Raw genomic sequence first — 17,926 nt, forward strand, 5'->3', positions numbered from 1 at the left:
CTCTCTTTACTTCTGTCACCCCTCCATGCCGCCACCTGACACATTTTGTACGGGGCCCATCCAGATGTTGTGCAGGAGTGTGTCAAGTATTGACTGGGTTAAAGTCTAGTAACCCTGCTGCAGGTTGACCCCGGCAGTGAGTCTGTTACTCTATATTTACTCTCAATTTATCTTCTAGACAAGAACCCCCAACAAGAGAGAAAGTAAATAATGATGAAAGGTAATTGATGCATTTAAAACCTATGTTGAGTGGTGTTTAGAATGATCATGTGTACTGGTTAATATAGTTTGTTCCAGATGCCAATCATAAGGTCATTTGAATGGATGAATCTGGAATCTTTTCATGGAGTCTCAGAGGATTGCAGACCCCCGTTTGAGGACTGCTGCTCTATAGAGTAGGACTGATACAACCAAAAATTATATCAGGATACAAAGTCGACATTGATAATTATCCTGACAAATGTTTCACTACATTTCTTTTAACTTTGAAGACTAATTTTAGCCCCTGTGTGTCTGAGTTCATCTCTTCTTTATGAGCAGAGAAAGACAAACACTGAACAACGTTTTACAATTCTGAAGACGATCAATGATCCCCACTGTGCTTAAACAATGCATAAGCAATATAAAGATACTCATCAAACCTTTGTTACATCGCAATAGATGAATAGATGAAAATAATTTAGCATTAATTATTGATTTTGTTCTATGCTCTTTGCATTCATGTTAATCATTCTCAAACTAACTCCAAGACAAAAACAACTCAACAAGATGAAATAGATTATCCACCACTGCCTCGAGGCCTAGTTGTTTCATTCCATTCCCATGATCTTTTAAAAAATATAATGATAATGTCGCTACCTGTGAATTTAGCACACTGTTGAGTTGGGAAATTAGAGGTTGGGGTCTGAGGGGGAGGGGAGTTGTTGAGAAGCATTAGTTACACTGGAGAAATATGAGGAAAACAACTCACCATCCCATTTTTAATTTGATTTCCTGCGAAAAGCCCATTAGATGTGATGACCGTGGTGGTGGTGGAGGAGAGTGGTGCCAGAAACGGTTCCTCCTGATCCAGTGCTCCACTCCTTAGAAAAATGCATACAAGAGAAGGAGGCTGGAAACCTATAACATATTTAGATCCCACTTTTGCCTTCTTAGGGAGGTTTAAGAGGGGGTCTAATGAGTAAACTTCCCCCTCTGCCCTCCTGTTAGCGCTAAATGTTGAAATGAATCCCCCTTAACAGGATTTGAAGGAGCTGACAGCCACCTCGCCTGTTAAATAGGGACCAATAATCATGTCGCTGTTGCCCCTTAATCTCTTCTAATACCCAACAGTTCACTCATTATGCTAACACAAACAGCCAGTGACCCAAAAAGTGAATGATCCTGTGTAAGATTTGATTCCTCGTGAGACATTATGTTGTTTGTATTCACTTATTCGTCACCACTCTTGTGTGATACAGAATCCACCAACCAGAACCAAATATGGATAAAGGATTATCATTTACACTCAACATTTATTTTTGTTCTGCAGCAGCTGGCAGTCAGTTTGCCCCATCAGTACAAGCTATTCCATTTCAGAGTGGTTTGGTAGTACGCCTCTAATGACAGAATGTGTACAGTTAATGTCTTTGAGTATGGAGTTGTAGTGAAGCTACAGTGAGGTCCATTAAGTTGTAGAGTGAAGAGTTTCCTGTAATGGTTTACCACATTCTTTCACTCTTTTTTTCCGTAGTGTTAAATGCTACACAGTGTTCATGACTAAAGGTTTTTGACAGAGGAGTAGATGGTTGTCTACAGTGTGGTGGGTTTAATGGCATAGAGAGGTTGGCTGGAGAATGTATAGGATTTTTGATAATAACCTTACTGACCCTTGTGGACAGAAGAGATGCAAACGTTCGCTAACATGCACACGTCTTAGCTTCTATCACAGTTATGTCTAAATGAACCATTTTGTCAGTGAGATGAATATATCGTTATAAACTCAGGGCTCTAAATTCACAGGGAAATTGTGTTTTTCTCTTTAGTGAGCCTGTTACATACCAACAGCACCACTCCCACTAGTGGTGGAGTTAACCGGAGGAAGTTGTGTGTGCTCTGTATGGCTCCATTATCTCATATGCTATCAGTGGATTGTGTCCCACAGGACACGAGGGGAAAAAGTTTTTCACTCCTCCAAAATGTCAATGGCAGGATTTTCCACAAACCATCTGGGCTTCAAATTATTCATAATTGTCCAAACCCACTAACTCCTTTATCCCACAGAGACTGCATATGTTGCAACATAAAAACATGTTAAGAGAACATTGCAATTATATCATTCGTCCACCCTAAGCTTTCGATATCCGTTACGGAGTTGTAAAGTAGTAAGGGACATTATCACTCATTTAACTTGGACAGATGATCAACAATACTTTGCTGGAGGGGGAGACAGTGTTATATCGGATCCTTTCAGGTTCACATTCAGTTTAATGTTGGCAAATAAGTCAGAGACACAACAACCACACAAAGATAGTTGCCAAATACAAAGAAGTGACTCAGTTACAATCAATGTCGGAAAACAGTGAGGCAGAGCCATCTCAGGAAGATCCTGCTGAAACTGATCTCCCCCAGCAACATGAAGAGATTGAAAAATTTAAAATTAAATCAGTGTCATAATCCATGAGAACAGCTCCTACTTCATTGTCAAGTTGGTAAGAAAAGCTGTTTCATCATCATCATTTACAACTTACAAACACAAGCTTGACAAAGTAAGACAAGATAAGAACTTAATGCATGGCTGGTTTGGGTGCGGGCATACAAAATTCAACTGTTTCCTCTCTTTTTCTCTCTATTGCACCAAATCCTTTTCAGATCATAACATAACTCATGGTTCCCAAGATGTTGCAGCCAACATTTGAGCTAAAGTATTGTTGTTGAAGTGTCGCAAATGATCGAAAACCATCAATAACATTATTAGATCCACTATTGCTTTTCTTTCTTTGACAAGTCTGAATGTCATTAAGGAAAAATAAAACAAGAGGGAATAGATTCTTGATGCCACCAGATTCAAAGCAATCAAGATCTGAACTAAAACCTACACCATCAACCTCATTATGACTTGTGTATATTTAATACAGGGACATGTAACTTAAAACCGTGTTTTAGTTGATTGATGAGACTTTTGTTTCAGGGGAATTACAGGTCACATCTCGGTTAAAAAAACGATGGATACCACCAGACTCAGACTGCTCTCCTTCCTTTATTTTTGAGCAAATTCAACATCTGGTCTTGAAGCATGACATTAGGTCTGGAGACATGTTAAGTGACAAGGGAACGGATGGCCTAGACTGTGGCACCATAACATTAGCTGAGATTCCAAACTTGTACGGTCATGGGAAGTTTGAGATGAATGCAGAGGAGGGGAAAGACAAAACATAGCACGGAACATAGTGGCTGGAAAGAAATATTGAACCTCGGTTCTTGAAGAAAGTGAATGAGAAACAGAATCAGATTGTGTTGGATGATTAGGATACTAAAGATGTCCTGACAAGTTCTTTTTTCTTTTACTATCATTTATTTTTGCAGATTAGCTACAAATTGGGTATATTTTACTGCTGACCTTTCTCCAACTTTTCTACCTATCGAGCTTCCATATTCTTAGTGTCTTTTGTGTGAAAATCAGGGACATTTGTAAATAGTTAACTATCGGTCATGGTACATATTTTAATTGTGTTTATGAATTGTTAATGTTAAATATTCTTGCTGACACTACAGAAATAACTGGAACAGGTTTTGGTGAACTCATAGTGTAACAGGGTCGATGTACATCACTTCTAACTGGATAAAATCTTTTTTTATCGTAATGCAGCTGTGAGTATGGAAACATGTTCTTTAAAAGCTGGCATTGTTAAAGGATGTTCTCACTCAAACATTTTCAAAATTCCCATGATCCCCCCCATTTAACATGTGGATCATGAACAGAATGCTTGTAGCTACAAATTTCCAATTTCTCGTTAGCCTCAGACGTTATGCTCACTGAGGCCAAACCTGTTGTGGCAGAGCAATAGAGACACAGAGAAAGAAAAACTGTATTTTTTGTCTTTACACTTGATTCCAGCTTCTGAACTGTGAGGATTTGATGCCTCTTTGTCATATATGATAGTAAACTGAATATATCTCGGTTTAGATTGTTTGTTGGTCAAAAGAATAAATGGAGGTCTGGTAATTAAGTTTATTTTATTTTATTCTCTAATTTGTAAATAATAAGCAGATTTATACAAATGTGAACAATCAATAATAAGTGCCATGTGTTGGATATAGTAGAATTTAGGTATACCCAATGCATATTTCATTCTGCATTTTCTAAATCTTCTATTTATTTATCATTGAGGATTGAAGAATCTGTCGACAGCCAAAAGGGTTAAAAGATTAATAATTATCAAGTTTGTCTTCATCTGCAAAATTCATTTAAAGTTGTCCAATTACAAATGTGGCACAGCCTGGCTCCAGTCCCCAAGAGACCATTGGACCTAGTTTATGATGCCTATCCCCTTTTACACACACGCACAAATCTGACAATCAGACTGTCAGAAAAGTTTGTGAACAACTTGTGAAAGGATTTCTGCATTGCAACACATTTATTTTGCACTTTTAACACTATCATTCTCTACAAATCCTCTGTCAAAAAGATTTGTGAAAGTTTTGATCTTTGCCGTCACTGTCAGCTACTTTTATCGGTTGAATGAAAAGCTGTGAGAACTTTGTCACGGCTACGACTGGACAAAGTCCACCGCAACGTTTAACAAGCCCTCACCAAACACACGGGTGTTATTGTGAGAGGAAACACTAAAGTTGTCATATGATTCTTGTATGAATACAGCCGAGTTAACACTGCAGCAACAGGAAGTCCTGACCTATATATATGAAATGTTTTATTAGTTTATCACTTTTGCACAAGTGATTTAATGTCATAACAGCATGCTATATTTCATTTTAATACAGATAATTCATGACCAAAACTCCTCAATTCAATTCAATTTCAAATTCAAAAGACTTTATTGTCATTGCACGGTCGTACTTCATACACTAGCGCAACGAAATTGTGGCACAATCCTCCTCCTCGATGCCAAACATACAATTAACAAGACACAACCACTACACAAATTGAAATAAAAATAAGGGGATTCCAGGACTAAAGGCAGTTAACGAAGTGGATGTACTATACAAAAAAGAATAATTGTACCAATAATGTACCGATACGTGCAGATAATATGCATATCAGGGAGGGGAACAACTCACACTAGCATTTAAATATCACAATGAATGCAGTATGAGAAACCACAGCAGTATTTTTTTTACTCAATTCATGACTCAGACCTCTGCTTTGCATTGAGACGTGCTGGTTCCTGCTTAAGGCTGCCTGTCATTAACACTGAAAAGATTTGACACCTACAGGACTGACTTTTCTTGATGAAAGTGAGAAACAGAATCAGCTCCACAGTGTTCATTCAACAGTTTCAGCTGCTTAGTAAAAGATCATGTTTGGTTTCATTCTACAGGGTTCCTTATCATTCACTTGAGTATGTTCAACATGAGTTAATCCTAGAGATGCCAGGTTGGGAATCAATGCAAATGTATTTACTCATCCCATTGCTCATTTGAAACTATATCAGTTTTACCCAGATAGAACTCAATGACACTCAGTCAAATACATAAAAGTGCTATAAAAAGTGAAGTGAGTAATATAAAAAACCTTTAGGCTAAATCGAAGAAGTGCAGATCTTAAGTAGGAGAGCTCGAGGTGATCCCATAGTTCTCCCTTTAAAATCAGAACAAGGCAGATTCAAACCCTTGATAAATTCTCGTAGAAGATGGTTGTAAATGAACTAACATTACCCCTGCACAGGAACCCCAGAGTGTAATTAGAGAAACATATTGCAGTTCACCCTGAAGCCTTTGTAAAAAAAGAGAACATGGTTGAGTACGGCCCTACCTCTGCTCTGTGTTAACTCACTGTGGAGCAGTGAATTCATTCTCCCTTCTTCAATCATGCATTTTTTATAATGATGTTCAAACATCACATCTGCGTTTTTGCTTCCTTTTATCCCATTTGTTTTAAACAGCCGGCTGCAGGCGTGTCTGTGCAGAGCTGACACCAATGCAGTGGTGCTTTCAGGGGCTGTGGAAATGCACAACTTCCAGGACTTGTCAGGAGGCCACTGAGCAACTCGTTCATGGTTAAAGCTACCAAATCCTTGTGATTGACATATTATGTATTGTCTGTTTGACCACTGTCATATGTGACAGTAGAGTCTGAATATTTTGCCACTCACTGCAAACTTTCAAATGTTCACATGTATCTTTATATACAGTCTATGGTATCAGGAATTGAAAGCACGACACAGGGGGAGCAGCCTTTTTCCTTTTTTCTCCACCCTCTTTAGTCGGACTTGGAATCCTGAGGCTTCCAGAGAGGAAGCCAGACCAGACATACCCCAAATCAGATTTAATGTTGATCTAGTGACTTCAAACTCAGGTTAATCTAGGTTCATGGCCTGGGTTAGAAAAGTGACTCAGCAGCCTCTAATGGCCCTTTTTGACCAATTTCTCCTTTTATACATGCAGCTGTTGGTTGGTACAATGCTGTATAAACCCTTTGTTTTTCTATAACCTAAGTTAACCTGCAGAACATACTGTTATCTTGTAAGGCAGTAGCTTTCAAATTGTCATGTGAGTGAATGTGAATATTTTCATGAATGGGTGGATCCCCAGAGGAAAACCTTTACTCCACCCATGCAACCTTTAAAAGTAGACTTGAAAATCACTGCATTCCAGTTTGTGACATAAAATTAAACTGCAGCATCTCAGCCATAGTTTATCTCAAAATAAACTTTAAATTAAAGGTTTCTCTGTCTGAGTTTCATGTGAAATTTTACCTCCACATTCCCCCTTTTTTACCATCAGGTTCACTCCAGTTTTCTGTGTTTGAACAGCTATGAGGAGAAATAACTGTGCCACACAAGATCAGCCTATATTCAAAACCAACAGGCACATTTCATCTAAGTTTTTTGATATTACTCACTGTTCCAGTTTGCCTGTTCAAAAAATAGAATGCGTGTATTTTTAGGATGTCTGACTCGAAGCATTTTGCAGCAATACTACTTTGTTATTGAGGTTAATGTAATAGTAAATTATTTTTGGACATTGGTCTCACAATGTTAAAATGTAGAAAATAAATCCTGGATCCGCCCCCTAATTTGTATCCGCACCTTTCTTTACTTGCCTGTAGGCCAACCTCAACCAAGTTTCAATCGAATGCGTTTAGTAGTTTTTGTATAAGACAAACAAACAAACAGCAATGGAAACAGTATTGATGGTGGTGGTAAAGACTACATGTATTCTGATGCTTCTGTGTACAGCATTACCTCATTGCTTCTTGCTCTGCTAACAAAAATACATTTCCAAGTTAAAGTTCAAGGATTAAGTGTTTGGCTAAAGAGCACTTCAAGGGTAATTGGGATAACTCCAGTTTTGTCATTGCTGCCCTCCCTGCTCATTTCAGGTTTCTTAACTGGCAGCCCCACAATAGGAAATCTGTTTTCCCCAGAGGTGATAGTGTTTCAGCACCAGTTTAGTCTGCAGCTTGGTTTCTCAGAGTGCCCGGTCTGTGTTCTGAACCCACAGTCGAGAGGCTCCTTGGGCTCAAATAGAGTTTATTTTATACAGCGCTCTTATGGCTCCTATAACAAGACCCTTGCACTGGAATGCAGCTCATGTCTCCTGGTCTCTGACATGTGAAACACACACACACATATACAATCCTTTCTGCTAGAGTTTTTCAAGACTTAGTGGTGAGGTAAAGTTAGACCGTTCTGCCAAGATTCTCAATTAACCAAGGAGAGAGTACAGCCCCAGCTCTTAACACCCAAATCATTCCTGTCACCACTGAGAGCAGAGAGATGTTGTTCTTGGTCGGCCACCAGCTCAAGCAAACAGGAGAGGAAGGAATTATTATCATGCTTGTGACTGACTGACTGATTGTGTACTGCATGTCTGTGTTGCATATAATGTATAGCTGCTTTGTACTGATAATCTGCTGACACTCCCCAGAGTATGTGAGAATGCAAATGTCCAAGCGAGAAGTTCTCCTGCCAGCCCCCTCGTAGAAACTCTGGATAATGTCCGAATGAGCCCATGTGAGAAAACAGCGAGAGATCAAACGGGCCGACGCCGGTGATGATGTGCTGTAGACAAAAGCACTTGATCTCCACAGTGGAATTTAATACGTAACGTGTTGTGAATGTGTCTGAGCAGAGAGTTCATGTGTGAAAGGCAAGCTTCTGGACCCCATTGTCTCCCCCGTGTGTTGTGAGGTCATAGTGACCTTAACCTTTGATCTTTCAACCACTAAAATCGAATCTAGTAAATGTTAATACCAAAAGTGAAGAAATCCCCTCCGGGCATTAGAATGGGAGGGATGGACAACCTGAAAACATAATGCATCCAGTCACGATTGTCATCAGGGCAGAGGCATAACAAATGCTGTTGTTGCTCTCTGTCTGCTGTGTGAATAGCCAAATGTTTGCTGATACATTAATGCATTTCATATCCTCATTATAACCATCAGATTCTTATGGGGAGTGTTGGAAATGTTCCACTGGCACATTCACTCTAATGCCCAGTCGATCGCTAATAAATCTAAAATGCAATTCAATCGGACTGGTTACACAGAGGGAAGACGAGGCATCACTGACAAATAATAATGAGCATGCTCTGTTTCTGTGTCAGATCTGGATTGGACTCTTAACAGATGGAATATGAGCATGTTTGAAGATTTTTATGGCTGTCGTCTCGCTTCCCAACTCTTATTTGTCTTTTGTTGTGTTGCTGCAGTGCCCTTATTGGTCCATAAAGGTCAACAAGAGTCATAAATGACAAATGTCCTTTTAAGGAGTGTGGCTCGCTGACACAGGAGATTAAATGTCTGTCTCACAAACCTACAAACTAAACTATGTTCCTTTTCCCTGTCTACTTCCTTCCTCAGGCACTGGGGAGAGTGGAAAGAGCACATTCATCAAACAGATGAGGATTATCCACGGCACAGGTTACTCCGATGAGGACAAAAGGGGTTTTACCAAACTTGTGTATCAGAACATCTTCACATCCATGCAGGCCATGATTCGAGCCATGGAGACGCTCAAGATCCCCTACAAATATGAGCACAACAAGGTAAATTACATCTGCGCCTTTTCAAATTCCCCCAACTGAAGTGACAACTGTGGTGAAGGGTAATGAATAATTTGAGAAAAAAGCGAGAGAGATGCTGCAAAGTGGCCACAGCATGCTTGTATATTTTTAGAGCGCTGTCTATCTCATTCGGAACAGTCATCCATAATCGTTTCCTGTCCTTTTCTGCACTTCCTGTGTCCTCAAAGTTCTCCAGCACTCCATCACACTCTGTGTATTTGTGTTTCCCTGCATTCAAACGCACGTTTACATATACCCACAGAAAAAAATCCTCACTTGTATTTGACCTTACTTTCCCTAACTGTCACTTCAGGAGTTTCCCTTGTAGTCACAGATTTGAGATGTCAGGATGACCTTGTGGTTTGCTCCCAGTGCGAGTGACACATTTTAAGAAGTGTTTGGTAGGGGTCAATCGCCTTGGCAACGCTTCTTTATAAATCAGACCACTTCAGGTGACATAGGACGACACTACTGTAGTTCCTCCCCTCTTCTCTTGTCAGAGGAGTTTTCACTTCGTAGAGATTTGGGAAGGAATAAATATTTTATAGATTTTATCCTGAAGTCAGATCATAATGTTCACATGTTAGAAGGTGCTCTGAGATCGCATATCTCAGCCGGGATATATCGATGTTCCACTTTATTTCTTGAGATATTAACGAAAAAGTTGAAAAACGCTTTTTTTAAAGAAAGTAAAGAAAAAATTCCTCCATCTGCCAGTTTATTATGATCCAGGTTCGGGTATTTCTTCGGGTCCCACCCCTCCACAAAACTTGAGAATTGTAATGTATTTGAATGATAATGATAATTTTAATGATAATGCATGGTTTTGACCCAGTTTTATCCTTGAGTTTATTAAAGACACAACATTTATGTTATGACAACTCATCTTCATACTGGAGACACAGGTTAAACTAACTGTAGCCAAATCTCCAACAACTGACTTCCAGGAAAACTCTGCTGTTGCACGAATCTTTGCTGTAGCAGTGGATCATTTCAACGCTTGCTTTCGCTTCCCGTCTAACGTGTGCATGTCCACGAAGAATGAAAGTGAATTTGCTGTTTCAGCCAAGTCATTTCACCATTGTTTTACCCACACAAGAAAAACCAAGTACATTCCTTTTAAATATGCTGTGTAAAAATTTTATTGCAATTATTTCATATAGAAAAATCTAGTTTTTAATGTAAGTGTTTTTTTGTCCTTACACGTCACTGTACACTAATTTCAGTAGTGAAGAACGAATACTTTGTACTCTTTGCTCTCATATGCTGTACATGAGGTTAAAATGGGAAGTATAGCTTTAAACAAAGGATCGCAACAAGGAAGTGAAAATAAAACTTTACAAAGCCAACACCACTATCACAGGCTAGAAAGCTTATCAAGCCCTACCAATAAAATATGTCACAGACACCATATCTGCCTTATTCCAGATATCTGTTTCCCTGTTTTCATTCTGAGCTCTTATATCCCCTCTTTTGTCCCCAGACCCAACCATCACATTGTGTCCTTCATGTCTAAATCATGTTCAGACCATGTAATTGGTTCGGCAGACGTCTCATTCCAATGCAGCTCATGCAGTCCCTCAATATGTGGTCTAAGCTTAGAATACAAATGGTGTTTTGTCATTTTTTGTCATTGGGCTTTATGGTCTGTATAGACCACATAGGTTAAATAATATGGGTTTGTCATAATGTGCATGTTGACTACAGCTCTAGACTATACATCTATCCTGTGTATCTTAAAGAAAGCCTACTGGATAAGAGGTAGATATAGATTCTATAGATTATGTCTGTCATGTATAATTAATTCTAATAAAACCTTCATGCTGTTGTAACAGCTTTCCATTTTATAAGAGCCTGTTCACAGTGTAATCTTCTGCTAATGTACATGTGGGATTTGTTTTTAAATTAAATCTATAACTCTGTGCAAAAATCTAATTTAATCTAAATTAAACATGTATCATACACTGAGATGTTCAACATGCCGATATAAATCTGACAAAGAAGAGTTGGTTACCTTGCAAAAAAAATGTTTTGCTGGACTTTCAACCAAACACGACAAACGCTAAGTTTACACTCCAAAACTTATCAAAGTCATCGGGTCGCTGCAGTTCACACTACATGACTAGCTGTTGTGTGATGGGAGTTGTTTAGTCGTGATGAGTTGACACTACATGACGGAGGACGACACACCACACCGTCTTTCACCAACTCTTGTGTCCGGTCTGTAGTTGCTGCTGATTCGTTTATCTATTTTGCTGGGTACATATCTAGTTGGATAAGGTGATGGGATGACAAGCCTCTCAAATCAAGGGTTCACACATGGAGATTGATGGCAGCCGATCGAGGGCCGATTTGGCTCTGATGGGCGAGATGACAAATCTGGCTTAAAAAAGTGTGAACTAGGCATTAGTGTCAAAAAAGAAATCAGGTCTGTTCAGCTTGTACACCATGCTACCATTAAGTTTTGATCATAAAGAAACTGTGAAACTGTGTCGACATTCAGGCGCATGTCGGTCTCTTGTCGTGGGACACTGGAGAGTTTTAATGAGAATGTGGGGCGTGAAAACTTTCCCCTTTAATAGGCCCGCCGGGATTTGAGCTTCAGATATGAGGTCTGGCTGAGCCTGGGGGTGCAAATACATTTCTGGATATAGAGTGAGAGAATAAAGACGTGATAATTAAATTGTTCAACCTGCATTTGAATAGTTTGAAAGATCCTGAGACTGAAAATGTTTGAGGTTTCTCCTTTGTTGCAGTAAAAAACTTTTCCTCTCGTTGTTTCTCCACCAGGGTAACGCCAACATCGTGAGGGAGGTGGACGTAGAAAAGGTCAACAGGTTAGAGAATCCTTACGTAGATGCAATCAAGAGCTTGTGGAATGACCCGGGCATCCAGGAGTGTTATGATCGTAGGAGGGAATACCAACTCTCAGACTCCACTAAGTAGTGAGTAGACATCACAATGGATCCAGATCAACATCACTCCTCTGAGCACTGTATGAATTTAACCCGTTTAGAAATTAAGAAAATTAAAGCAAAACATGAAAGTAACAGCTAAAGAAACAACTGAAGTTTAATTTCACAGTGTTCCTGATGACAAACCACTAAATCATTTTCTCTGCCTCTGTAGTTACTTGAATGCGTTGGACAGAATCTCCCAGTCATCCTATCTTCCCACCCAGCAGGACGTGCTGAGGGTTCGAGTCCCGACCACGGGCATCATCGAATACCCGTTTGACCTGCAGAGCGTCATATTCAGGTAAGATCTGATCGGATCTAAAATAAAATCGCACTGCTGTAGACACCGAAGATCAGGAAGGTACAGAACAAGTGAAATGTGAAAAGGAACTACCATTCATATCCTAATAAAAAATAAAAACATTCTTCAACTACAGCTGTTGATGAAAAGGCAGATGGTTTAATATGTTCACACTACAGCATGACTGTGTATCTCATAGTACATTTATTCATTTATAGTACAAAGTACATTTATTCAGTTTTCATTTTGGGAGATACAAATTTTACTTCAGTAGCTTTTAAAAGGAAGATTTTGTACTTTTAACTGGCCTGCATTCATCTTATGGTTGTACTTACAAGTAACATCATGGATGAATATTTTATATGCAAAAAGTAGAGTAAGCTAATAGAAGATAAATAAAATATGATGCTTTGATAAGCTCAGGTTTCCATCTGTAGAATTCTGAAAGCACTGCTTAATATTTCATGGAACCACCTTTTTAGTTTTTAGGTGTAACATCACTGCTTTTACTCATATAACTTACAAAGTTATGTTTTTAAGAAAAAGCTCCACACTGAACTTACTTTTATAGTATTTTACTGAAAATTCCTCATCTCTCAAGTGTCACTTATTCTCTATTCCCCGATTATCGGACTAAGGTCAGAGTCAGATCCTAATGATCGGCAGTGTCATCAAGTTTGATTCCCGTTTGGCTCCTCAGGATGTTCATAATATCTCTGGTGATTCAAATATTTATCAGTGCTTCTAACGACTGTTCTTCTCTCTCCTGGCTAACAGGATGGTGGATGTGGGAGGTCAGAGGTCGGAAAGAAGGAAGTGGATCCACTGCTTTGAGAACGTCACATCCATCATGTTTCTTGTGGCACTCAGCGAGTATGACCAAGTTTTGGTGGAATCAGACAACGAGGTGATTCATTTATACATTTGTGCAAAATATTTTCAGTCTCTTTATCTGGAAAAAGAGATTTGAAACTAAAAGTGGTTTAGTTTGTTGATGTGATGCTTAGTTTCCATCACTGAACGTATTTCATGTAGGTGGGGCTGTGGTTTGCTTGTTCTCCCTGTGTCAGTGTTGGTTTTTTGTGGGTACTCCTGCTTCCTCCCTCGATATAATGACATGAAGATTGGGGTCAGGTGAATTTAAGACTCAATTGCCCAGAGGTGTGAGAGTAGTTGCGTCTCTGTTTGTTGGCCCTGTGATGGCGATCTGTCCCGGATGTACCCCGCTTCTCTCCCAATGTCCTCTGGGATTGGCTCCAGACCCCTAAAGGATAAGCAGATTTATGTCATGGATGGATATTTAATGTGATGCGAAAGATGAGCCAGAAGACCAAGAGCGCCTCCTTATGTAAAACGATGAAAATGAGTTTCCCCTCCAGCCTGGGAGAGTCCCACCTCTTGTTTCTTTGGAAAACATTTGTAAATGATCAGCCAGCTGTTTTGAATATTGCCTCAGGCCACACTCTTTAAGAGGATACAGCACCAGTGTCGGTTTCTGTGTATTAATGAGCAGGTGTGCGCTCATATGTTTGTCGGTCTGGTTTTGTGTCCATGTGTTTTCCTTCATGTTAGTGACCATCTGCGCATCCTGTCTAAACTACCACACTATGATTTTCTGGATAAAATGCTGAGCTTTACACTGCAGCACTTGTGATGTGACATCACAAGCTTACTTTTTAAAATGGTTGCTTTGTTCAATTAAACTCTGAAATCAAGTGCAAGGCAGAGATTAAACCCTTGAAGGCGACATGTCCGCCCTTCTCTCTCATCCTTGCTGCTCCCCCCCTCCGGTGCGCTTATTAAATGTTTATTAAAAATCTTTACTGATTGAGTATGAAAGACTGTGGTTTAATTCAATGATTAACTGTCTCTCTGCTTCTCTCTTCTCTCCCCTCTGTATGTTTTCCTCCTCGCCCTCCCTCCTCTCACACACTCTCTCTCTGTAGAACCGGATGGAGGAGAGTAAAGCTCTGTTTAGGACAATAATCACGTACCCCTGGTTCCAGAACTCCTCCGTCATCCTGTTCCTCAACAAGAAGGACCTGCTGGAGGAGAAGATCATGTACTCTCATCTGGTCGACTACTTCCCAGAATACGATGGTGAGTGATGGCAGCATAGCATCAAACCCAAACATTCAACTGTTCAAACAAGCACTGAGATTTTTTTTTAGATAAGCTGCAAGTTTACACACCAGGACAAAAGTCACCTGTTTGCACAGAGAATACCATTATTCACTACATGCCCCCAACAATATGCATCTTTGTTTGAGGCTCTGTGTTCAGACCATGATAGATTATTGTAACAATTGTTCTACTACAAAAGTGTTTTTTATCATATAAATCAAATATGTAGCATTTTTCTATCAGCTAATTAACCAATTATTTAAAAGTGTAATTAATGTAACAATTTGATATGCGATCAGGCTGATATCAAACATCTCTTCATTATAACCCAGTTAATTGCATGCAAGCCTTTTCATGTTACCATTATTATGGTAAAATGCCCACAGTTCTGAATGGATTAATTTAATGACTAATAAACTGACCATTTCTCAAACACGTGATTATCAATCGATAATAGATGTAATTGATTTCTAGTGTTTAATTGTTGAAAAACAGCATCTCAATATGAATCTGGTGCAAATACAAATATTTTACTTCATAATAATGTGTCCATACCAGGGTTATTATAGTTAACTAAAACTAAAAACTGAAAACTAAAACTAGCAATGCAAAAATTATTTAGTCAACTGAAATAAAAATAAAAACAACAATTACAAAAAAAAGGAAAACTAAATAAAAACTACAATGAACAATGCAAAACTAACTAAAACTAAACTGAATTGCAGATAAATTCAGCTTCGTTTTTGTTGTCGTTTCGTTTTCTCCCTCGATTACTGCCTGTCCTGCAGGTGATGGTTAAAGAATGAAATTAAAGGACTTGATAAACCATATTTGGTTTCACACATTGTTTCTTCTTTTTCAGCTTCTACAAGTCAAGGCTTTCTCTTAATACCTGGAAAAACTAAGACTAAAACTAAATAAAAACTAAACTGAAACTAGTCGATTCCTCAAAATAAAAACTAAACTAAAACTATGAAATCACTTGTTGAACTAATTAAAACTAAACTGAAATAAAAAAATCAAACTGAAAGACGAAATAAAAATAAAAACTAATGAAAATTTCAAAACTATAATAACCTTGGTCCACACAGATTGACCTGCACTATCTTGCAAGAAAATCTAAAGAAATGTTCTGACAGCATTAGTTTCCTCCAGGTATCTTTAACTCCAGACAAAGTTTGATGATGTATTAGCAGTGTGATCATTCACTACACAGCTGATCATGTCTGATCACCTCGGGACAAAGGCTCATGGCGTTTTTATAGCACGTGCATTGACGGAGCGTCATTTCCTTCTCTCCAGGTCCGCAGAGGGATGCCCAAGCAGGCCGAGAGTTCATCCTCAAGATGTTTGTGGACCTGAATCCAGACAGTGATAAGATCATCTACTCTCACTTCACCTGTGCCACTGACACGGAGAACATCCGCTTTGTCTTTGCCGCCGTCAAAGACACCATCCTGCAGCTCAACCTAAAGGAGTACAACCTGGTGTAGAGCAGAGGCCCCCAACACACACTGACTGATGCAATCTGTGAAAAGAGAGATCACACACAGAAAAAAGAAATTCTGAGAAAAAAAAATCTGATGCATAATATTAATTTATTTGCCATTTTTGATCTCTTGGTCACCAAGGGGTGAGCAGAGTAAATGTTCTTTTGCTTTTTAAGGAGTTGATAAAATCTAGGGAGGGAGGGGGCAGGACATGTGGAAGAGTTGGGAGGTATTTGCTGTTGAACATGTGCAACAATGATCCTCATTTTTTAGGCTTTTGCGCATTTGCCCTTGTTTGTTTTTTGACAGAGAAAGGGACCACTGTGTGTCCTGGGGGTGTGGGAGGGGGGTGTTTGTTTTGCCCGTAAGTCTGAGACATCAGAGCCGGAATGATTGTGCCCCCTCCCTCCTGCCTTTTTATAAACAAGAATTTAAAAAAAGGTTTTCATTCTTTTGCGTTTTTTTACCTGTTTGCCCAACAGGAAGTGATGTAACACATCTCCAATCAACAGCTTGCAAAGGATCCATAGGCAAGTCTGTTGATGAGTTTGGCATAAACTGTGATTTTTAAATTATTTCATTTTGATTTGATATTGATTGACTTCAATAATCATTATTAATATTATTATCATTATCACATTGACTTTGGTACCATGCGATGAGTAAGGGCAGGTGTTGCGACCTCGGAAGCACACAGCCACAGTTGAGTAATGATCACGTGACCGCGACTTTCAAGAGAGAGAAATTGGCTTTAAAGATGCTTTCGAAGCTTTGGGCGATGAGGTGGTGGAGGAGGAGGAGGAGGAGGAGGAGGAGGAGGAGGTGATAATTTATAAGACAATGTTGTCAAATGATTATGTTCAGCTGTGCCACATTAGTGCTTTTAATATGCTAGTATGTATATTTATTTGCCAATACCAAAACAACTCACGGCTCCACATTGCGCTGATTATTACTTTTGATGAAACAAAAAGTGTTGAGAACAGGAGAGAGCAGGGGGGACCGACGTATTGATCAACTGACTCCTGCAGTTTTTTAAGTGTTCAATAAATAACGGTATTACACACAAACACACGCACAGACGAGGAACCACAGCTTGGACCAACCGAGGCTACACTGCTTGGTTAAAGAGGAGGCAGCCTCCCTCCTGCAGACTGTCCGGTCACATTTTAGCCATGTCCTTATATTTGTCTAATCAAAGCCTGCCTGCTGTCTGGACTGTCTTCGTCCAACAGCAGTGGACAACACATTTGGCTCTTTCCCATGTCAAAAGGCAGAGTGTTGATAATCAGTTGGTACCAAAGTAAGCCCTTCTCGTCTCTGGCACCTGTGATTTGCGATTTCCTCATTCCGAGTTACTTTGGAGTATTTTTTTTGTAAGAATTCTATAGAACATAAGCCTGTAATTTACATTTATTGAGGCATAGTGCAATTATGAATGCTATAATCATTGTACATACATCTCTCTCTATATATATGGCAGCATCTTTGTTGGCTTTGTAATCATTAAATTTTTTGGGCAGATTGAATGTGCGGTATTGAAAATATGTATCTATGTAATTGTATTGTATGTCTAATGGAAAATTCATTTTTTGGAAGAAAAAAAAGATGTTATTTACATGTTTGTTTTTGTTTCCTTTTTTTAAAGAGAATGTAAAACATGCCTGTTTTCATTGTTCACCTTCAGAAATGCAAAACGAGGATTATAATTATCCAACAACACGTTAAGCCGGTAATTAACAGAAGCTTTTTTAAATGAAGAAATTGCAGAACCTACAGGGCTAATTATAATTGTTTAGTGGCTTCAGGAACAGAGCATTGCCATGTAG

General features: G+C 39.1%; 2 protein-coding genes across 2 annotated transcripts in view; one reads left to right on the top strand and one right to left on the bottom strand.

Moving 5' to 3' along the window:
• The window catches only part of wdr31 (WD repeat domain 31), a 13,641-nt gene extending 12,605 nt beyond the window's left edge, over positions 1-1,036 (bottom strand). The window contains exon 1 of the mRNA XM_069523683.1: positions 971-1,036. The gene's annotated coding sequence lies outside the window, so the exon portion shown is untranslated. The remainder of the gene's footprint in view (positions 1-970) is intronic.
• LOC109638174 (guanine nucleotide-binding protein G(q) subunit alpha) overlaps positions 1-17,717 on the top strand; it is a 19,165-nt gene extending 1,448 nt beyond the window's left edge. The window contains exons 2-7 of the mRNA XM_020101025.2: positions 9,023-9,207; positions 12,016-12,170; positions 12,355-12,483; positions 13,261-13,390; positions 14,430-14,583; positions 15,910-17,717. Of these exons, the coding sequence (XP_019956584.1) occupies positions 9,023-9,207; positions 12,016-12,170; positions 12,355-12,483; positions 13,261-13,390; positions 14,430-14,583; positions 15,910-16,100 (944 nt within the window). The 3' untranslated portion in view covers positions 16,101-17,717. The remainder of the gene's footprint in view (positions 1-9,022; positions 9,208-12,015; positions 12,171-12,354; positions 12,484-13,260; positions 13,391-14,429; positions 14,584-15,909) is intronic.
• The last annotated feature ends 209 nt before the right edge of the window (positions 17,718-17,926 follow it).

Source organism: Paralichthys olivaceus, chromosome 4 (genome assembly GCF_024713975.1).
Source record: "Paralichthys olivaceus isolate ysfri-2021 chromosome 4, ASM2471397v2, whole genome shotgun sequence".
Lineage (NCBI taxonomy): Eukaryota > Metazoa > Chordata > Actinopteri > Pleuronectiformes > Paralichthyidae > Paralichthys > Paralichthys olivaceus.